At 39.7% G+C, this 16,832-nt stretch overlaps 1 protein-coding gene across 2 annotated transcripts in view; it reads right to left on the bottom strand.

The window, feature by feature from the left end:
- Window positions 1-4,436: 4,436 nt before the first annotated feature.
- The window catches only part of LOC123508987, a 66,518-nt gene continuing 54,122 nt past the window's right edge, over window positions 4,437-16,832 (bottom strand). For both annotated transcript variants that reach the window (XM_045263092.1, XM_045263093.1), the window contains exons 5-11: window positions 14,826-14,957; window positions 13,255-13,339; window positions 11,882-12,025; window positions 10,647-10,860; window positions 8,673-8,823; window positions 5,774-5,954; window positions 4,437-4,943 (exon numbers count right to left, since the gene is read on the bottom strand). In XM_045263092.1, coding sequence (XP_045119027.1) covers window positions 4,575-4,943; window positions 5,774-5,954; window positions 8,673-8,823; window positions 10,647-10,860; window positions 11,882-12,025; window positions 13,255-13,339; window positions 14,826-14,957 — 1,276 coding nt within the window. In that variant the 3' untranslated portion in view covers window positions 4,437-4,574. The remainder of the gene's footprint in view (window positions 4,944-5,773; window positions 5,955-8,672; window positions 8,824-10,646; window positions 10,861-11,881; window positions 12,026-13,254; window positions 13,340-14,825; window positions 14,958-16,832) is intronic.

Raw genomic sequence — 16,832 nt, 5'->3', positions numbered from 1 at the left:
TGAAATGGAGAGGAAAGAAAATCAAAGGGAGAGGAAAATATTAGCATGTGTATCTGAGCATGGCGGGATGTAATTCATTATGCACTAGGCACAAATGTATTAATATCAACAGGCACAATACAAACACTAGTATACCACCAACACACACACGTTGCATAGACTCTCATTGGTGAAATACGACTCTAGTGCAAGTTTCAAGGCTGTTTTCATGATTCTAGGAACATTTTAAGGCTTCTAGTTCATGTTAGGTTAGACTCAGTGCAAGTTTCAGGGCCAGCCAGTCAGTCAGCCAGCCAGCCAGCACCCTTAATCTCTTCAGTAGTATGACACATTTCCATATTCATTCTGCTTACTATTTGGTGATCGTATACAACTTCAGAAACTTATGTGGGGATTAAAATAGCAAAGATTCTGGCCATTAATCTTCTGACCTCCACAGACCCTTTCTAATGTCAATAAAATCATCGAATCATACCCAAAACTCATGGTAAAAATGCGTCACAATACTGAAGGGGTTAATGAAAGGACAAGCACCAAACAGCCAGCCAAATAGCAAACCAGTCAGCCAGCAGTAACCCTCAGTGAAAGAATACAGCACCATACAGCCAGCCAGCCAGCAACTCAGCACACCACAGCCTGGCCAACAGACACACAGACACACACCTGGCGATACATATCCTGGTACAGTCTCTGGTCATAGTTCCTGAAGGCATAGTTGTTCTTGCTGTTATGGAATGGCCCAGGTTTCTTAACATCCTGTCGTTCCTCGCGTTGGAAGCTCCATGGACCCAGCGCTGCCAGGTCCCCGTAGTCACTCCCTGAAACACACACAGTTATGTACAGTTATTGATATGTTTAAGTGTAGAAAGTGTATCTTTGTAGTGACTTCCTGAAAAATACTTGGAAACGTACACTGATTGAAATGTTTGAGAGTAGAAAGTGTATCTGTGTAGTGACTTCCTGAAAAATACTTGGTTATCTACACTGATTGAAATGTTTGAGAGTAGAAAGTGTATCTTTGTAGTGACTTCCTGAAAAATACTTGGAAACGTACACTGACTGTTGAAATGTTTGAGTGTAGAAACTGTCATATTTTTTCACTTACTCCCAGAAATACACTTGGCTATGTAAACTGAAGATAGAAATTATTGTTTACTTGTATAGATTTTGAGTGTAGAAAGTGTCACATCTTTACACTCACTCCCTGAAATACACTTGGTTTTGTACACTGATAGAGCCTGCTTGGTCTGTGTGTGTGTGTGTGTGTGTGTGTGTGTGTGTGTGTGTGTGTGTGTGTGTGTGTGTGTGTGTGTGTGTGTGTGTGTGGTGGGTGGGGTGGATAGTGAGAAAGGATGTTTATGTGACTCACTCTCTCTCTCTCTCTCTCTCTCTCTCTCTCTCTCTCTCTCTCTCTCTCTCTCTCTCTCTCTCTCTCTCTCTCTCTCTCTCTCTCTCTCTCTCTCTCTCCACAAACATAATTTCCACCACTAATCCAAATCTTGAAATTAATCCAAAGCTTGAAATATTTGTTAACTTGTACAAATCTCAATTAGAAAGTATCATATCTTTGCACTCACTCTCTCAAACACACACAGTTCATAAACACTGATAGTTAGAATCCTTATGTACTTTTCTTTACTATCTTTTCCATGTATATGTAGGACGAGCACCACTAACAAAAACTACAGTGGAAAACAAGGCCCGCTGAGGTACCAGGTCCTTATAAAGATAAACCTAAGGAAGAAATAATTTGGGAAGAAATCTTGTGAGTGATGTATTTGAAAAGAAAATTCACTGAGGAAGGGAATAAAGTGTGCAAGAGAGAGAGAGAGAGAGACAGAGAGACAGAGAGAAACAGAGAGACAAAGAGAAACAGAGAAAGACAGACAGAGAGACAAACAAAGACAGAGACAGAGAGAGAGAGCAAGAGAAACACAAAACAACACTAAACAACACCACAAAACACCTCTATATATAATAACTCCCTTCCTTTCAACACCACACCACATAACAGCCGATCCTTACACCTCACACCTGCCACCCACACCTGCCAGACAAGCTGGAGGGCATCGTTAGGGCGTCTCAGGTGAGGGAAAGGCACATACAAACACTCGTCAAGGGGAGATGAACGACATAACAAATAGACTTCAGAAATAGACTTAACTGCAGCACAATAGGGAAGATTCTGTAGCTAATAAGACTACGAGTATTTTCTACCTGTCTCTCACTTCCCTGTTCTTGTTATGTGATTTTCCAAGGTGGCAATATTGGTGGAGATCAAAGGGAAGGGACATTCTCGGTGGTAGGGAAGGTGCTCTCAGTGGTAAACATGCTTATAAGGGGAATGTATTGGGATGTCTTGTGTCATGTGTCTTGGGTGTGATATTGAATCCTATGTAGCTCCTGTGTTTGTGTGTTTCTGGTGCATTGTGGTCACAAGGGGAGGTTAAATGAAGTGATGTAATGTGGTGGTGTTTGTGACGGATGGAACAAAAATGGGAATGAAAAATTGAAAGAAAATAAAATAAAAAGATAGTTAGGTTGTGTTTTACTCTTAATAGGAGAGAGAGAGAGAGAGAGAGAGAGAGAGAGAGAGAGAGAGAGAGAGAGAGAGAGAGAGAGAGAGAGAGAGAGAGAAAGAGAAGAAAGAACAGAAAAGATAGAGAAAGAGAAAGTAGGAGAAAAGAGAAACAGAGAAACATAGAAAGGAAAAAGAAAAAAAGATGAAAAAACAAATGTACAAACCAAAACACATAGGAGAGGAGGAGGAGGAGAGAAAGTAATGGGAGGAGAAATAAAGGGAGGAGAGGAGGAGGAGTGATGGGAAGAGAGGAGGAGTAAAGGAAGGAGAGGAATAATAGAAGAGGAGAAGAAGAGTAATGGGAGGAGAGGAGGAAAAGTAAAGGGACGAGAGGAGGAAGAGTAAAGGGAGGAGAGAAGGAAGAGGAGGAGAAGAGGAAAAATAATAGGAGGAGGAGGAGGAGGAATGTGAGAAGAGAAAAAGTCATAGGAAGAGAAGAGGAGAAGAGGAAGAGTAATGGGAGAAGAGGAGGAGGAGCAGTAAAGGAAGAAGAGGAAGAAACACCAAGCTGAAGTGTACAAATGAGTAATGTTCTGTTAAGTTTCTGTGAGTTTTATTGCTGATTACTATTATTACTGTTATCATGAAGGAGAAAGGGGAACAAATGCATTTTATAGAGCCTTGTTATGGAGGAGAAAAGAGGAGGCACCAGCTAAGTATACAAATGAGAAGTGAAATTTTGTTAGTGTCTATGAGAATTGTATCACTGTTATTACTGTTATTATGAAGGAGAAAGGTAAATAAATGCATTCTATAGAGCCTTGTTATGGAGGAGAAAAGAAGAGGCACCAGCTAAGTATACAAATGAGAAGTGAGGTTCTGTTAGTGTCTGAGAGTTGCGTTACTGTTATTACTGTTATTATCAAGGGAAAGGGTAAATAAATGCATTCCATAAAGCCTTGTTATAGATGGAAAGAGAGGAGGAGATACCCAGCTAAGTGTACAAATAAGAAGTGAGGTTCTGACAGCATCTCAGCAAGCTCTATTACTGATCACTGTTATTATGAACGGGGAAGTGGAAATAAATGCATTCTATAGAGCCTTGTTATGGATGAGAAAAGAGAAGGAGACACCAAGCTAAGTATATAAATGAGAGATGAGGTTCTGATAGCATTTTTATTTTTTTTGAAGAGGGGAAGCTGGCCAAGGGCAACATATATTATAGAAAAAAAGATCCACTTGATTACCAGTTCCACCAGATCACCAGAACTCACCAATCGTCTCCTCGTCCTTCTTCACAAACTTCTGCATGTAAGGGAAGGTGCGTGGCCGGCCAAACTGGTTGTCATCATACTGGTCATAGTCAGTGTAGTCTCCCAGCATCCCATAGTCATTGTAGTCCTGCTCCTCCTCGTCGTAGCCCTCCAGACTGTTCAACTGTGAGCCAAACCTGTGAGGGAAAGGAAGGCGAGTTTTGAGAGGGAGTGTCAAGATCGGATTTGGTTTCTCTATTAGTCAGGTTTTATTGATTTAATTTTGTGTGTTGTCTTTTTTTTCCTTTCGTTTCCTTAGATTTTATGAGTTAGGGAATCAATTGTTTGTTTGAGTGTGATTTGGTGGTGAAAATTAAGCCTTGAAATGGAGGTTATATGGTTGTGGGTTTAAGTTACTACTGTGTGTGTGTGTGTGTGTGTGTGTGTGTGTGTGTGTGTGTGTGTGTGTGTGTGTGTGTATGAAGTACTTAAAGGAATTGGAAAAAAGACAAGACACAAGACTCACACTGACTTGTAGGGCATGAGGTCGGCCTCCTGCTGGGGCGCCTGGCTGGGATATCCCTCCATCATAAGCCGCTGCATAGGGGGGCCGTCCCTGCGGGGTGGCTGGTAGGCGTAGCTCCCCCGTTGGACTCCCCCATAGCGCCTGTAGCCCCAAGGATTACTCTCCAGGGACATGGGGCCTCTGAGACTCTGCTGCTCCCAGACGTCCGGTATTCCGATCATATTACGAGGAGGAAGAGCCACATTCCAAGGGGTTCTCATGCCACCATACCCATTCAGGCCAGCCATGGGAGTGCCGGCCATGCGCAGGGTGCCGCGTGGTGCCTGCAGTGGTGCCTGGAGGTCGCCGTACTGCAGGTCATCAGACAGGCCGGCCATATCCTGGTAGCGGTAATCATCGGAACGCCACGCATCATATAGCCAGGGAGGTTCATGTTGGTGATGCTGCTGTAGTCCTGAGGGTCGGTGGGCAGGTTCCGCATGGTGTTGTAGTCCGGGGTGTTGCGCAGGCGGCCCCGGTACCCCTGCAGGTCACTGGGCAGGCTGCGGTAACCCCCATAGTTCTGCTGCACCATGGAGCCGCCAGGGAATACCTCAGGCATGTTGGACCAGGACCCCTCATCGTCTTCCTCCATCACACCGCGCTGGGGAAGGAAGGGAGGAAAGGTTTGGTTCACCTGCTTACTGGGACTTCAATGGGACTTAACTGGGACTTAATGGGACTTAATGGGACTTAATGGGACTGGGACTTTAATGGAACTTCAATGGGACTTAATGGGACTTCAATGGGACATCAATGGGACTTAACTGAGACTTAATGGGACTTCAGTGGGAAGGTTTGGCTCAGGTAGGTATTACTAGGACTTAAATGGGACTTAGGTAAATGGGAAGGTTTGGTTCAGGTAGGTGTTACTGGGTCTCTGAAATGCAGCAGGACCAGTCACACACACTCACAAACACACACACAAAAAAAAAAAAAAAAAATAATTAAATAAATAAATAAACAATAATAATAAACATAACTAAATTCAGATAAGCAACCATTCTTCCTCAAACGTAGCAAGATCTGAAACACACACACACACACACACACACACACACACACACACACACACACACAGACAAGAGGACATTCCAAGAAGATCATAAAATACTTAATATCTGAGGAACATTAAAAAGTTCAGTTTTCTACATAGGACATCAGGAATGGACTGAGTGAAGAGACTGTAGCAACAAGAAGTGTGCACAAATTTAAGGACAAGTTGGATACATGTAGATATGAAGACAGGTCACTATGAGCCTCACTTGAACTCTGTCACATAGTACTAGGTATATACAACTAGGTAAACACACACACACACACAACGATTCAAGTGGGCCTTTTTTTTCTCTAATATTAATTTTTTTTGCCTTTGGTAGTTCTCACTCTTACATAAACACACACACACACACACACACACACAAAAGCACTCACATTGCTCTCCACCTGTGGGACATACTGCATGCCTCCCTCACTGTACATGGGTCTGGTTGGCTCCTCCCCGAACACCTCATCCCGGCTGTCCTCCTCCTCTTCGTCCCTCATGAACTGCTCATCAAAAGGTTGCCGGTCATCATCTCTGTAGCGATTCCCAGAGGAGGAGGAGTCACGGTCCCTGTTGGTGGAGGTAGTGATGGTGAGGACTGATGCTTGATAGCTTGAAAGTTTCAGTGGTAACCTTTCTCTATTTAACTTTCTAGGCCAAACAAAGACCTGAATAAGTCAAATAGATAAGTGATAATGATGGTGAAGAGTATTGGTTAGTGGATTTGAAAGTTCTTAATGGTATTTTTCTTCTATTTAACTTTACAGAGCCTTGTTTTGTGCTGCAGTATGTATTTTGATAAGTGGTAATGATGGTGAGGAGTATTGGTTAGTGTTGGTTAGTGGATCTGAAAGTTTTTAGTGGTATTCTTTCTTTATTCAACTTTTTGCAGCCTTGTTTTGTGGTACAGTCTTTCGGTAAGAGGTAATGTTGGTGAGGAATGTTGGTTGATGAATTTGAGTTTCGGTGGTGGTTTTTCTCTATCTAACTTTCCAGGGTCTTGTTTTGTGCTACATTATTTTGACCAGAGGTAGTGATGGTGAGGACTGTTAATTGATAGATTGAAAGTTTTAGTGGTAATCTTTCTCTATTTAACTTTCTAGGGCAAACAAAGCCATAATAAGGTAAACAGATAAGTGGTAATGATTGTGAGGACTGTTCATTAGTAGATTTGAAAGTTTTTAATACTAGTTTTCTTCTATTTAACTTTACAGAGCCTTGTTTTGTGCTACAGTTTTTTGGTAAGAGGTAATGATGGTGAGGACTGTTGCTTGATAGATTTTGAAAGTTCTAGTGGTATTCTTTCTCTACTTAATTTTTTAGAGCCTTGTTTTGTGCTACAGTCTTTTGGTAAGTGGTAATGTTGGTGAGGACTGTTGCTTGAATAGATTTGAAAGTTCTAGTGGTAAGTTTTTCTGTACTTAATTTTCCAGGACCTTATTTCATCCTAGTCTTATTTCATCCTAGTCTTCTAATAAATAAGTGGTACTGATATACTGTTGGTCACTGGATTTGAGTTTTAGAGCTAGTTTTTCTCTATTTAATTTCTAGAGCCTTGTTTAATTCTAGTTCTTTAACAAATAAGTGATATTGATGTGAGGACTGTTGGTTGATGGATTTGAGAATTTTAGTGGTAGTTTTTCTCTATCTAACTCTCTACGGCCTTGTTTTGTGCCTGTGTTGTCTTGTTCATGTGTTTGTTTTGTCTTTCTAATAGTTAAGGGTGTTGATATGACGATGGTTAGTTTAATTGATGGGTGGATTTCAGTTTTAGAGTGTTAGTTTTCTCTATCTAACTCCCTAGGACCTTGTTTTGTGCCTTTGCGGTCCTGTTCCTGTGTTTGTTTTGTCTTTCTAATAGTTAAGGGATGCTGATACGAAGACAGTTAGTTGATGAGTGGATTTGATAGCTTTAGTGGTGGTTTTCCTTGATCTAACTTTCCAGGGCATTGTTTTGTGTTACAGTGTTCTAATATCCAAGTGGTGTTGATATGAGGATGGCTAGTTTAATTGAGGGATGGATTTGAAAGTTTTTGAGTGCCAGTTTTTCTTTAGTTAACTCTCTAGGGCCTTGTTTTGTGCTTGTCTCATGCCTATGTTTGTTGTTGTCTTTCTAATAGCTAAGGGTGTTAATATGAGGACAGTTGTTTGATGAAATTGAAAGTTTTAATGCTAGTTTTTCTCTGCTTAACTTTCTAGGGCCTTGTTTTGTGCTTGTCTTGTGCTGTTCCTATGTTTGTTTTGTCTCTCTAACAGCTAATGTTTGCCTATGTCTTTCTAACAGCTATTGATATGAGGAAGGATAATTTAACTGATGATTTGATAGTTTTTTTAGTGCTAGTTTTCCTCTATTTAACTTTCCAGAACCTTGTTTTGTGCTGCAGTCCTGTAATAACTAAGTGGTGTTGATTTGAGGACACTTGGTTGATGAAGAGATGGATTCAAAAGCTCTGGTGTAACTTTTTCTCATTATCATTTAACTTTGCAGACTCACATTTTTTGCATGTCACTCTTATATGCAGAGAGGACAAATTTAACCTCTCATTTCCTCACATACACCTGTTTTATCCATCTAAAATTTTCACTTTCTCCAAGTTTTCTGAGTCTTAAATTCTTCCTGGCTCCATCTCATAAAACAAAAGTAAAATCACACCTCAAAAACACACTAAGGTTCTTCCTGGTTCCGTCTCAAAAAAGAACAGTAAAAACAACTTTGAAAACAATTATATTCTTCCAATCCACCTGTCACAAAATAACAGTAAAAACAACATTAAAGACACTAAGATTCTTCCTGGCCAAATCATAAAACGGCAACAAAAACAATAACACACTAAGATCCTTCCTGGCCCCCTCTCAAATAAAAAACATTTTAACAGCAATCATAAAAAAACTAATACTTTTTTCCTGAAACCATAAAAAAAAAAAAAAATTGAAATCACATTGAAAAAGAAAACATAAAAAACAACATAAAAACACTAATAGTTTCCCTGATCCCTATAAAATTTTAAAAATCATCAAAAACACTAATATTCTTCCTGAACCCTTACAAAAAATCAAAACAACATCAAAAACACTAATATTCTTCCTGAACTCTTAAAAAACATCAAAAACAATAAAAAACACTAATACTATTTTTCATGGCCCTATCAAAAAATCAAAACCAACATCAAAAACACTAATAATCTTCCTAATCCCTTAAATAACATCAAAAACACTAATATTCTTCCTGATCTCTTAAAAAACACCCAAAACATCATCACAACACACTACAGTATCCCTCCGTCGAACCTGTCATAAGTGAGGAAAATGTTCTTGGAGCTGAGTCGAGGTGTGTAATTGCTGAGGTCCAGGTCTTGTCCACGGGTGTCCATGTATCCCCTCTTGCTGTACGGCTGGTAGTGCTGCGGGTAGACCTCGTTGGTGTGGTCCGAGTCCCCGTCTGTACAGAGATGAGGCGTCCTGGTGTTAACTTCAAGACATTTATCAAGTTTTATTTACCATTTATCTATTTTTCTTTCAGTGTCTTGGTGTTAGTTTCAAGACATTTATAAAAGTTTTGTTAGTGTGTTTCATCTTTTTTTAGTTTCATTACTGTGTCCTAGTGTTAGCTTCAAGACATTTATCAAGCTTTATTTAGTGTTTATTTATCTTTCCTACTGTGTCTTGGTGTTGGTTTCAAGACATTTATAAAGTTTTGTTAGTGTGTTTTTTTTAAATTGTTTTTCTTACTGTCCTGGTGTTAGCTTCAAGACATTTATTAAGTTTCAGTCAGTGGTTTTTCTATTTTTTTACTTTTCGTACTGTGTCCTGGTATTAGTTTCAAGATATTAATCAAGTTTCATTAGTTTTTTTTACTTTCATTACTGTATCCTGGTATGATAGTCTGTCTACTGTAAAAGAATGATGAACACCGAAGCAATACAGACTCTACACCATCATAGGAGGAAAACTAACAGTGGGAACCTAAACAATAATGATTCTACCACATCACTAGTCTGTTACTCTAAAATAGCTCCTGAATTTAAAACCTATTGTAGCTTATTGAGAACATAATTGATTTGATGTGAGTAATACTTGTTTTCTGTTGATCGATGCACTTATTACAAGGATAGATCACAGATTGCTTCAAGATTTGACAACCAAGCATTCCCTGGGACACCATTCAGACTGATTTAGAATAGACAGGCTATAGTTTTAAGTTTCATCAGTAGTATTGGTTTTTATTACTGCTGTTAGGTCTGTTGGTTTCAAGACATTTACTGAGTTTCATTAGTATTTTTATTCTTCTTTTTATTTTCATTACTGTATCCAGGTGTTAGTGTTTAGTTTCATTAGTGGTGTTAGTTTTATTATTGATGTTAGGTCTGTATTCAGAAACACTCTGCTCTCTCACTACCACTATTTTCCAAGGCCACAGAAGTAATTAGTGGGATTTCAATGCAGAAATCTTGTCAATCTGCCTCTAGAACCATAAAAGCTCCTTAAAAAATCTAGTGTAAATATAAACAAATCCTTTTGAGATAGTGGAGGTGAAGCACACAAGTGTTTGAGAATACGAGCTTTTGTTTCAAGAAATTTATCAACTTTTATTACTGTTTTTTTACTTGTTTCAGATTAGCACCTCATTGGGCCTTTTTCTTCCTCTCATATGAAATAGAATAAGTTATGACTGTTTCTGACTGGCTAGTTTGAGATAGAGACTTGTACTAACTAAATGCTAATTCTTTCCACTCTGTAAGAAGACTGGTGACTGAGTGGGCCTTTTTCTTTATATTTTTGTTGCTCTTTGCCAGTCCTCCTCTCTTACATAAAAAAATAAATAAATAATAGTAAAATAAAATGAAGACTTAAATATAGGTCTGATGAGGCTTATAATGATGTCGACATAATTGGCATAGTTAAAATCCCCAAACGTAACCTAACCTAATCAAACCAACACCAAAATCTAACTATAGCCAGGTAACTAACATAATCTAATCTAACTTAACCTAACCTAACCTAATTTAATCTAATGTAGCCTCACCTAACCCATCCTAACACAACTTAACATAATCTAACCTAAAACCAAGTCTAACCTAATCTAACCTAACATAACCCAACCTAACCTGATGCAATCTAAGCTAACTAAACTCAACCCAACCTAACCTAGCTTGACCAAATCTAATGTAATGTAACCCAACCTTTACCTAACCCAACTTGACCAAACCTAACCTAATGTAACCCAACCTAACCTAACCTACCCCATCCTACCCCAAGCCTCACCCAGGTAGCTTTGGATGTAGTTGTTGGCCATGTTGTTGTCATCGTGCGTGGTGCCATGGCCGTCATCGAGGGTTGAGGGCTGGACCTGCAGGAGTTTGGAGACACTGGAGTGGATTGAGTTGGTCTGGCCATTCTGAGAGGTAGGAGGGCTGTCTTGGGGGTGTGACGAAAGGCCCTGGTCACCAATACCCTCGTGGTCCTTGCCGCTGGACTCCTGAGGGATGGATGGATTGGTGTTAACAGGGGATGGTGTTCCTGTGGTGTTGTAGTGCTGTGTTGCTTCTGAAGGCTGTGTTATGGTGCTTGATTAATGTGAAAAAAAGTGTTGTAATGTTGCTAGTAATGTGTATTCATGTTATGTTTTTTTATACACTGATTGATGTTAAAAAGGAAGGTGTTACTGTGGTGCTGTGGTGCTTCTAAAGGCTGTGTTATGGTTCTTGATGTGAAAAAAGTGTTATAATGTTGCTAGTGATGTGTATCTATGTTACAATTTTTTATATGAAGGTGTTACTGTGGTGCTGTGATATTGCGTTGCTCCTGAAGGCTGTGTTATGGTTCTCGACTGATGTGAAAAGGGAAGGTCTTGTAATCCTGCTTCTATTGGTATAATATCATGGTTTTTTGGTACACTAATTGATGTGAAAAGGAAAGGTGCTGTGATGTTTCCTCTACGGGACATGATGTAGCGATTCTTGAAGGTTATGATGTGTAGTGGTGGTGACTGTCTTTGCTTCTTGCTGTTCTGTGCTGGTGGGAACTGCAGTGATGGGACAGTGAATAAAATGTAGTGTTTATCCTTTTGTTTTTTTTCTGAAGTGTGTATTAGTTATTGTATTTTAAGGTATGGGATGTGGTTGTATATTCTCTCTCTCTCTCTCTCTCTCTCTCTCTCTCTCTCTCTCTCTCTCTCTCTCTCTCTCTGGAGGCAAGGAGACTCATAAACAAATAAACAGGCAGACAGACAGACAAGGATAGTTTACGTTAAGTTTGCTTTAATTTAGTTTAGGTCTCTCTCTCTCTCTCTCTCTCTCTCTCTCTCTCTCTCTCTCTCTCTCTCTCTCTCTCTCTCTCTCTCTCTCACACACACACACACACACAGATCAGGAAACATAACCTAAAACATTCAAATTACCTCTGTCACACCTGCTCTACCATCACCACCACCACCACCACCACCACCAAATCCACCTCCACCTCCATCTCCACCTCCACCACCTGCACATCCAGCGTACCTGGTGGAGGCCGCCGGTGGAGTCCAGGTGGCTGGAGACCATTTCCTCCCTGATTGGTGGGAAGTACACCTCATCAGCATAGTCCGAGTGAGGGTCGGTGACGGAAGGAGTGAAGCGGACGATGGCCAGGTCACGCGGGTCAACCTGGGAAAGTAGGAGGGGTCGTTGGGGTCACCTGTGTCTTGTTACCTGTTCTCGAGTGTGTCATTGTTTATAAGTGTCTCTTGTTAAGTTTCAGTTAAATTCCTTGCTACACGTAGCTTTAACAGTTTTCTTTCTTTAGCATCTTCTTCCACCATCTGTGTCTGCTATTACCCTGTTCTCAATGCTAATACAGATGTGCTATTATTTATCAGTAGTGCTTTTTGTAAAGTCTTGGCTAAATTCCCTATTAGAAACAGTTGTAATGGTTCTTTTCTTTAGTATCTTTTTTCTTGTTCATCCAGCAATCCACCATCAGTGTCTCCTGTTATCTTGTTCTCCCATGTGACATTATTTATAAGTGTTTCTTGATCACTCTCAACTAAACTCCCCATTAGAAGTAGTTGTAATGGCCATTAGAAACAGTTATAATAGTCATTTTCCTTTGTTTCTTCTGGCTCAACCACCAGCTGTGTCTGCTGTTACCTTGTTTTCAGTGCTAATACAGATACAACATTATTAATAGGCAGTGTTTCTTGATAAGTCTCAGCTATTAGAAGCAGTTGTAATAGTCCTTTTTTTCTTTAGTATCTTGTAAATGTACGTCAAAAAAGTCCTCTATATTAACTTTATTCACTTATGTTTTGCCTCACCCACCAGTTCCTCACTATTTCAGAAGACTAAGTACCTAACACTAGAAAAACCTGCACCCATCAATCTATCTATCTAAAGTGACATATAACACCATTGAGAGGACACCATAACCTTCTAATACCACCATAACCTTTCTCATTACATACATGAGACATTACACTCAATAAACACCCATAACATTCCTTCACTTCAGTCTCTTTCAATACTGCATTCACTTGTCTTAAAATACCCTAACATTTTCTCCCTTCAGTTTCTTTCAATAATGTATATACTGACTCAAAAACACACATAATATTACATCACTTAGCCTCTTTCAATACTCCATTCACTTGTCTCAAAACACCATAACATTTCTTCACTTCACCCTCTTTCAACACTGCATTCACTTACCTTAAAAAAAAACACATTATCTCTTCCTTTTCTTTAGCCTCATTCAACACTGCATATTCTGACTAAAAACACCACATTTACAGTCTTAAAACACCATTAACTCTCCCTTCTCTTCAGCCTCTTTCAATACAGCATGCACTGGTCTTAAAACAGCAATACAATGGAGGAAATGTTAGTGTGTGTCTTACCAGCTCCTCTCCTTCAATGGCCTTCAGTGCCCCCTCAAGGTCCTGGTCCAGATCTCCATTGCAGGTGCTGATGTCAAACTCAACCCTGTGTCAAGGAGAGACAGCCAGACTCAGTGGTTTAGCAAAGAGAGCTGTTGCATATTCTTTATTTTTATTTATTTATTTATTTATCTATTTTTATTTATCTATTTTTTTTTGTAAACGGAAATCTGACCAAGGGCGATAAAAACGACTAAACAAAAAGACTACATAGATGAAAGGCAGGTAGATAAAGGAATGTTGACAGAGGTAAATAGACAGAAACAGGTGGACAGAGGCAGGTGGAGAGAAGCAGATGGACAGAGACAGATGGACAGAGGCAGGTGGACAGAGGCAGGTGGACAGACAAGTGGTGAGAGGTAGATGGACAGAGGCAGATGGACAGAAGCACATGGATAAACAGGTGGACAACAGGTGGAGACAGGCAGGTGGGCAATCCTTAATACAGGTAGGGAAGAAAAAAAGGTCAAAATTTACATGAGGGAAAGTGAAGGTTGTAATTTCCACGTTTGAAAGTTTGTCACTTCAAATCTACACAAAAGAGAGAGAGAGAGAGAGAGAGAGAGAGAGAGAGAGAGAGAGAGAGAGAGAGAGAGAGAGAGAGAGAGAGAGAGAGAGAGAGAGAGAGAGAGAGAGAGAGAGAGAGAGAGAGAGAGAGAGAGAGAGAGAGAGAAAAAATACAGTCTTTGGTGCAAAAACTAACACTTATTTTGTAACACACACACACACACACACACACACTCACTTAACTCCACTATAAACACGCTATCCATTCACTCAGCATATATTTTGAGGCATAAGAACAAGTAGAAACTACAGAAAATGAAGTTTGGCATTACACATTATCAAGAATCCATTAGACAAAAGTGAAAAGAAAGATGAAGTATTGTTTCCTGTAAATACATTGCAATTAATAAACACTTTCCAGTTGTCTGCCCTTGCAAGCACCACAGGGACTTATTGCAACAGTAACCTTGTCATCTTGCTCTCCACGTCATGTCACTTCAATAATACATGTAAGAGTAGGATCACCATAATATTGAATTTCAGCCATTAATCAAATCTAATCATATTTCTGCCTCAATATCTCCTTTAATTCATTCATCGGGTGGAGTTTTATCACCTCACATCAGAATATTCACAATACATATACATTTGTTGGTTCAGCGCATGCAAGAAATGAATATCACACAAAATAAGAGTAGCATTTTTCATGTGAAGATTAGGCTATGTTATGTTAATATTCAGTTAGCTATTTCATTTTACTGCCAATATCTTTAACAAATATATCACGTCTTGAAGAAGCATCACATTTTGCCGAGAAACTCACTGTCTGGAGATTAAGGATAAGACTATACTTCCATATGACTCTAAGGAACAATGAAATGGAGTCATGAACTAAAGTAAATATGCCATGAAAGTCAGTGTCTGGAAATAAAGGGTAAGACTACTTCCATAACACCCTAACAGTGAGATGGAGTCATGAACAAAAGAACACAGCCCCGGGTGGCCACTGTAGCACCACTACTCACCCATCCCTGAAGGAGCGCAGGAGTGTCTGCAGGACGCACTGGGTGTAGGTGTGCGACCAGCGATACCCGAGCATGAAGAGCCGCTGCATCTCCTGCTCCAGCACCCGCAGCTCCTCAGACCCCAGCACATACCTGGCGGGGCAAGGCAGGTGTGTCCATCAACCATAAACACTTACTTTTCTAGCCAGGAGTGTCCATGTTTCATAGAAAAGTGAATAAATGGAATGAGCTGACTAAGGAAATTGTGAAAGCCAAAACTCTCCATGCTTTTAAGAACTGGATAAGGGATGTAGAGATTGGATATATACCATGAGATTACACCTTCCTGTGAACCACAACTAGGTAAATCATACAGACACATTTACTTATCTCTTCATCTGTACATTATCTAGCTACATACTAACTATCCATCTACTACGACATCCATCTTAATAAGACACATTTACCTATCTGTACATAATCTACATACTTATCTACCACGGCATCCATCATAATATCTCATGGTCATTTATCAAGGTACAGTCCACTCCCTAATTGATGAAGCAGTTTTCCTACCTATATTTCTAACATAAGCAACATTTTTCATCCTTATTCATGGCAGCTGTCACTAGTCAAGTCCATATCTACTTGATCCCTGGTGAACAAAACCTACACATTAATTCAGAGTACTGCTCATTTATCTGGCCGCACTACAAACTCCAACCCACATACGGGCCTTCTGTGATGTGAGCCGAGTATGCTAACCTCTACACCATGGCACTGTTCAATTCTAGCGAGAACTGTAAAGTGATGATGGCCTCTTCCTTGGTTATATAACACACATAAAAACACACACAAACACACACAAAGACAAACACACACACACACACACACACATACAAAACGATATAATGCTGCTTCTGCTGGTGGTACTACCACTATATTTCTTCACATACTTCTATTCCCTATTTCTTCCTCCTCTTTATGCATTTTAGGTGGGAAACAACAGAAAATGCCTGAGAAACACTGAGAATTGAAGGAAATGTTGATGAGTTGACATGGGAAGGGCCGGGGGTCGGTGTCTAGTCCCGGTCATGGTGGGCACCTGGCGGTCTGAACAGGGATATACCTAACCATAGCCTTATTTAACACAGTAATGGGTTATTTATCAATTTTGATGGTTGATTCTGGGTTTGCTTCACTCTCTGGGTCTGGAAACATAGGGGAGTGCAGCCAAACATTGGTGGACTGACCCTAAGGGGAAGGCATGGCTGAGGTGCCCCTGAAGCCGAATATTTACGTGTGTAATTCATTTTAAAAATAGCCACAAGAAAAAAGGCGCCCAAACTGTAATGGACTACACTTTTAGACGCAGCAAATACTTTAACTAATAACCAAATTATAAAAACGTTATCGAGTCTATTCTTTACAAAAGGAAGTCCAACGAACGGTCTATAATTCAAAATAACGGCAAATAAACACATCATAATGTCGAGAAGGAAAATCCAGCCACACTACATTATGTTTAATTTTCCGAATACGAAAAAAAATTACTTTTCAGTGAAATAAAGAAAACACGGATTCTTCGTCGTGTAAAGATTTTTGTTTTTTTATTTGGGTACCGTGAAATTTTTTGAATTTGAAAATACGAATACATAGACTAAATTTCATGGAATGTTATTACTTGGGTCATGTTTTTCATATTTTTTTAAGTATTAAATCAAACACCAAAATATCCTAAGGGTGGTAATTAAAAAATATTCAAAATATAGAATGCCGAAAGTGTTATTTCCACGAGAAACGAAAAACACAGCTAGACAAGATCTTATTACGGATTACATCTTGATTTACATTCCTATCAATAAACAAAACACAAAAACAATGCAAACTCCAATAATAAACGAAAAAAAAAATCGTGATGTAGAGCCGAAGTAGTTTTTTTGCACCTTTTCTCTCCACCTCCATCTCCCCTCGCCTCCCTCCCACATTCTTCCCCACCCCTCCAACTCCATGTCCTCCTCCTACTTC

Source organism: Portunus trituberculatus, chromosome 25 (assembly GCF_017591435.1).
Source record: "Portunus trituberculatus isolate SZX2019 chromosome 25, ASM1759143v1, whole genome shotgun sequence".
Taxonomy (NCBI): Eukaryota; Metazoa; Arthropoda; class Malacostraca; order Decapoda; family Portunidae; genus Portunus; species Portunus trituberculatus.
Note: the sequence above shows the minus strand (reverse complement) of the source record. Positions and strands in the feature narration are given on the sequence as shown.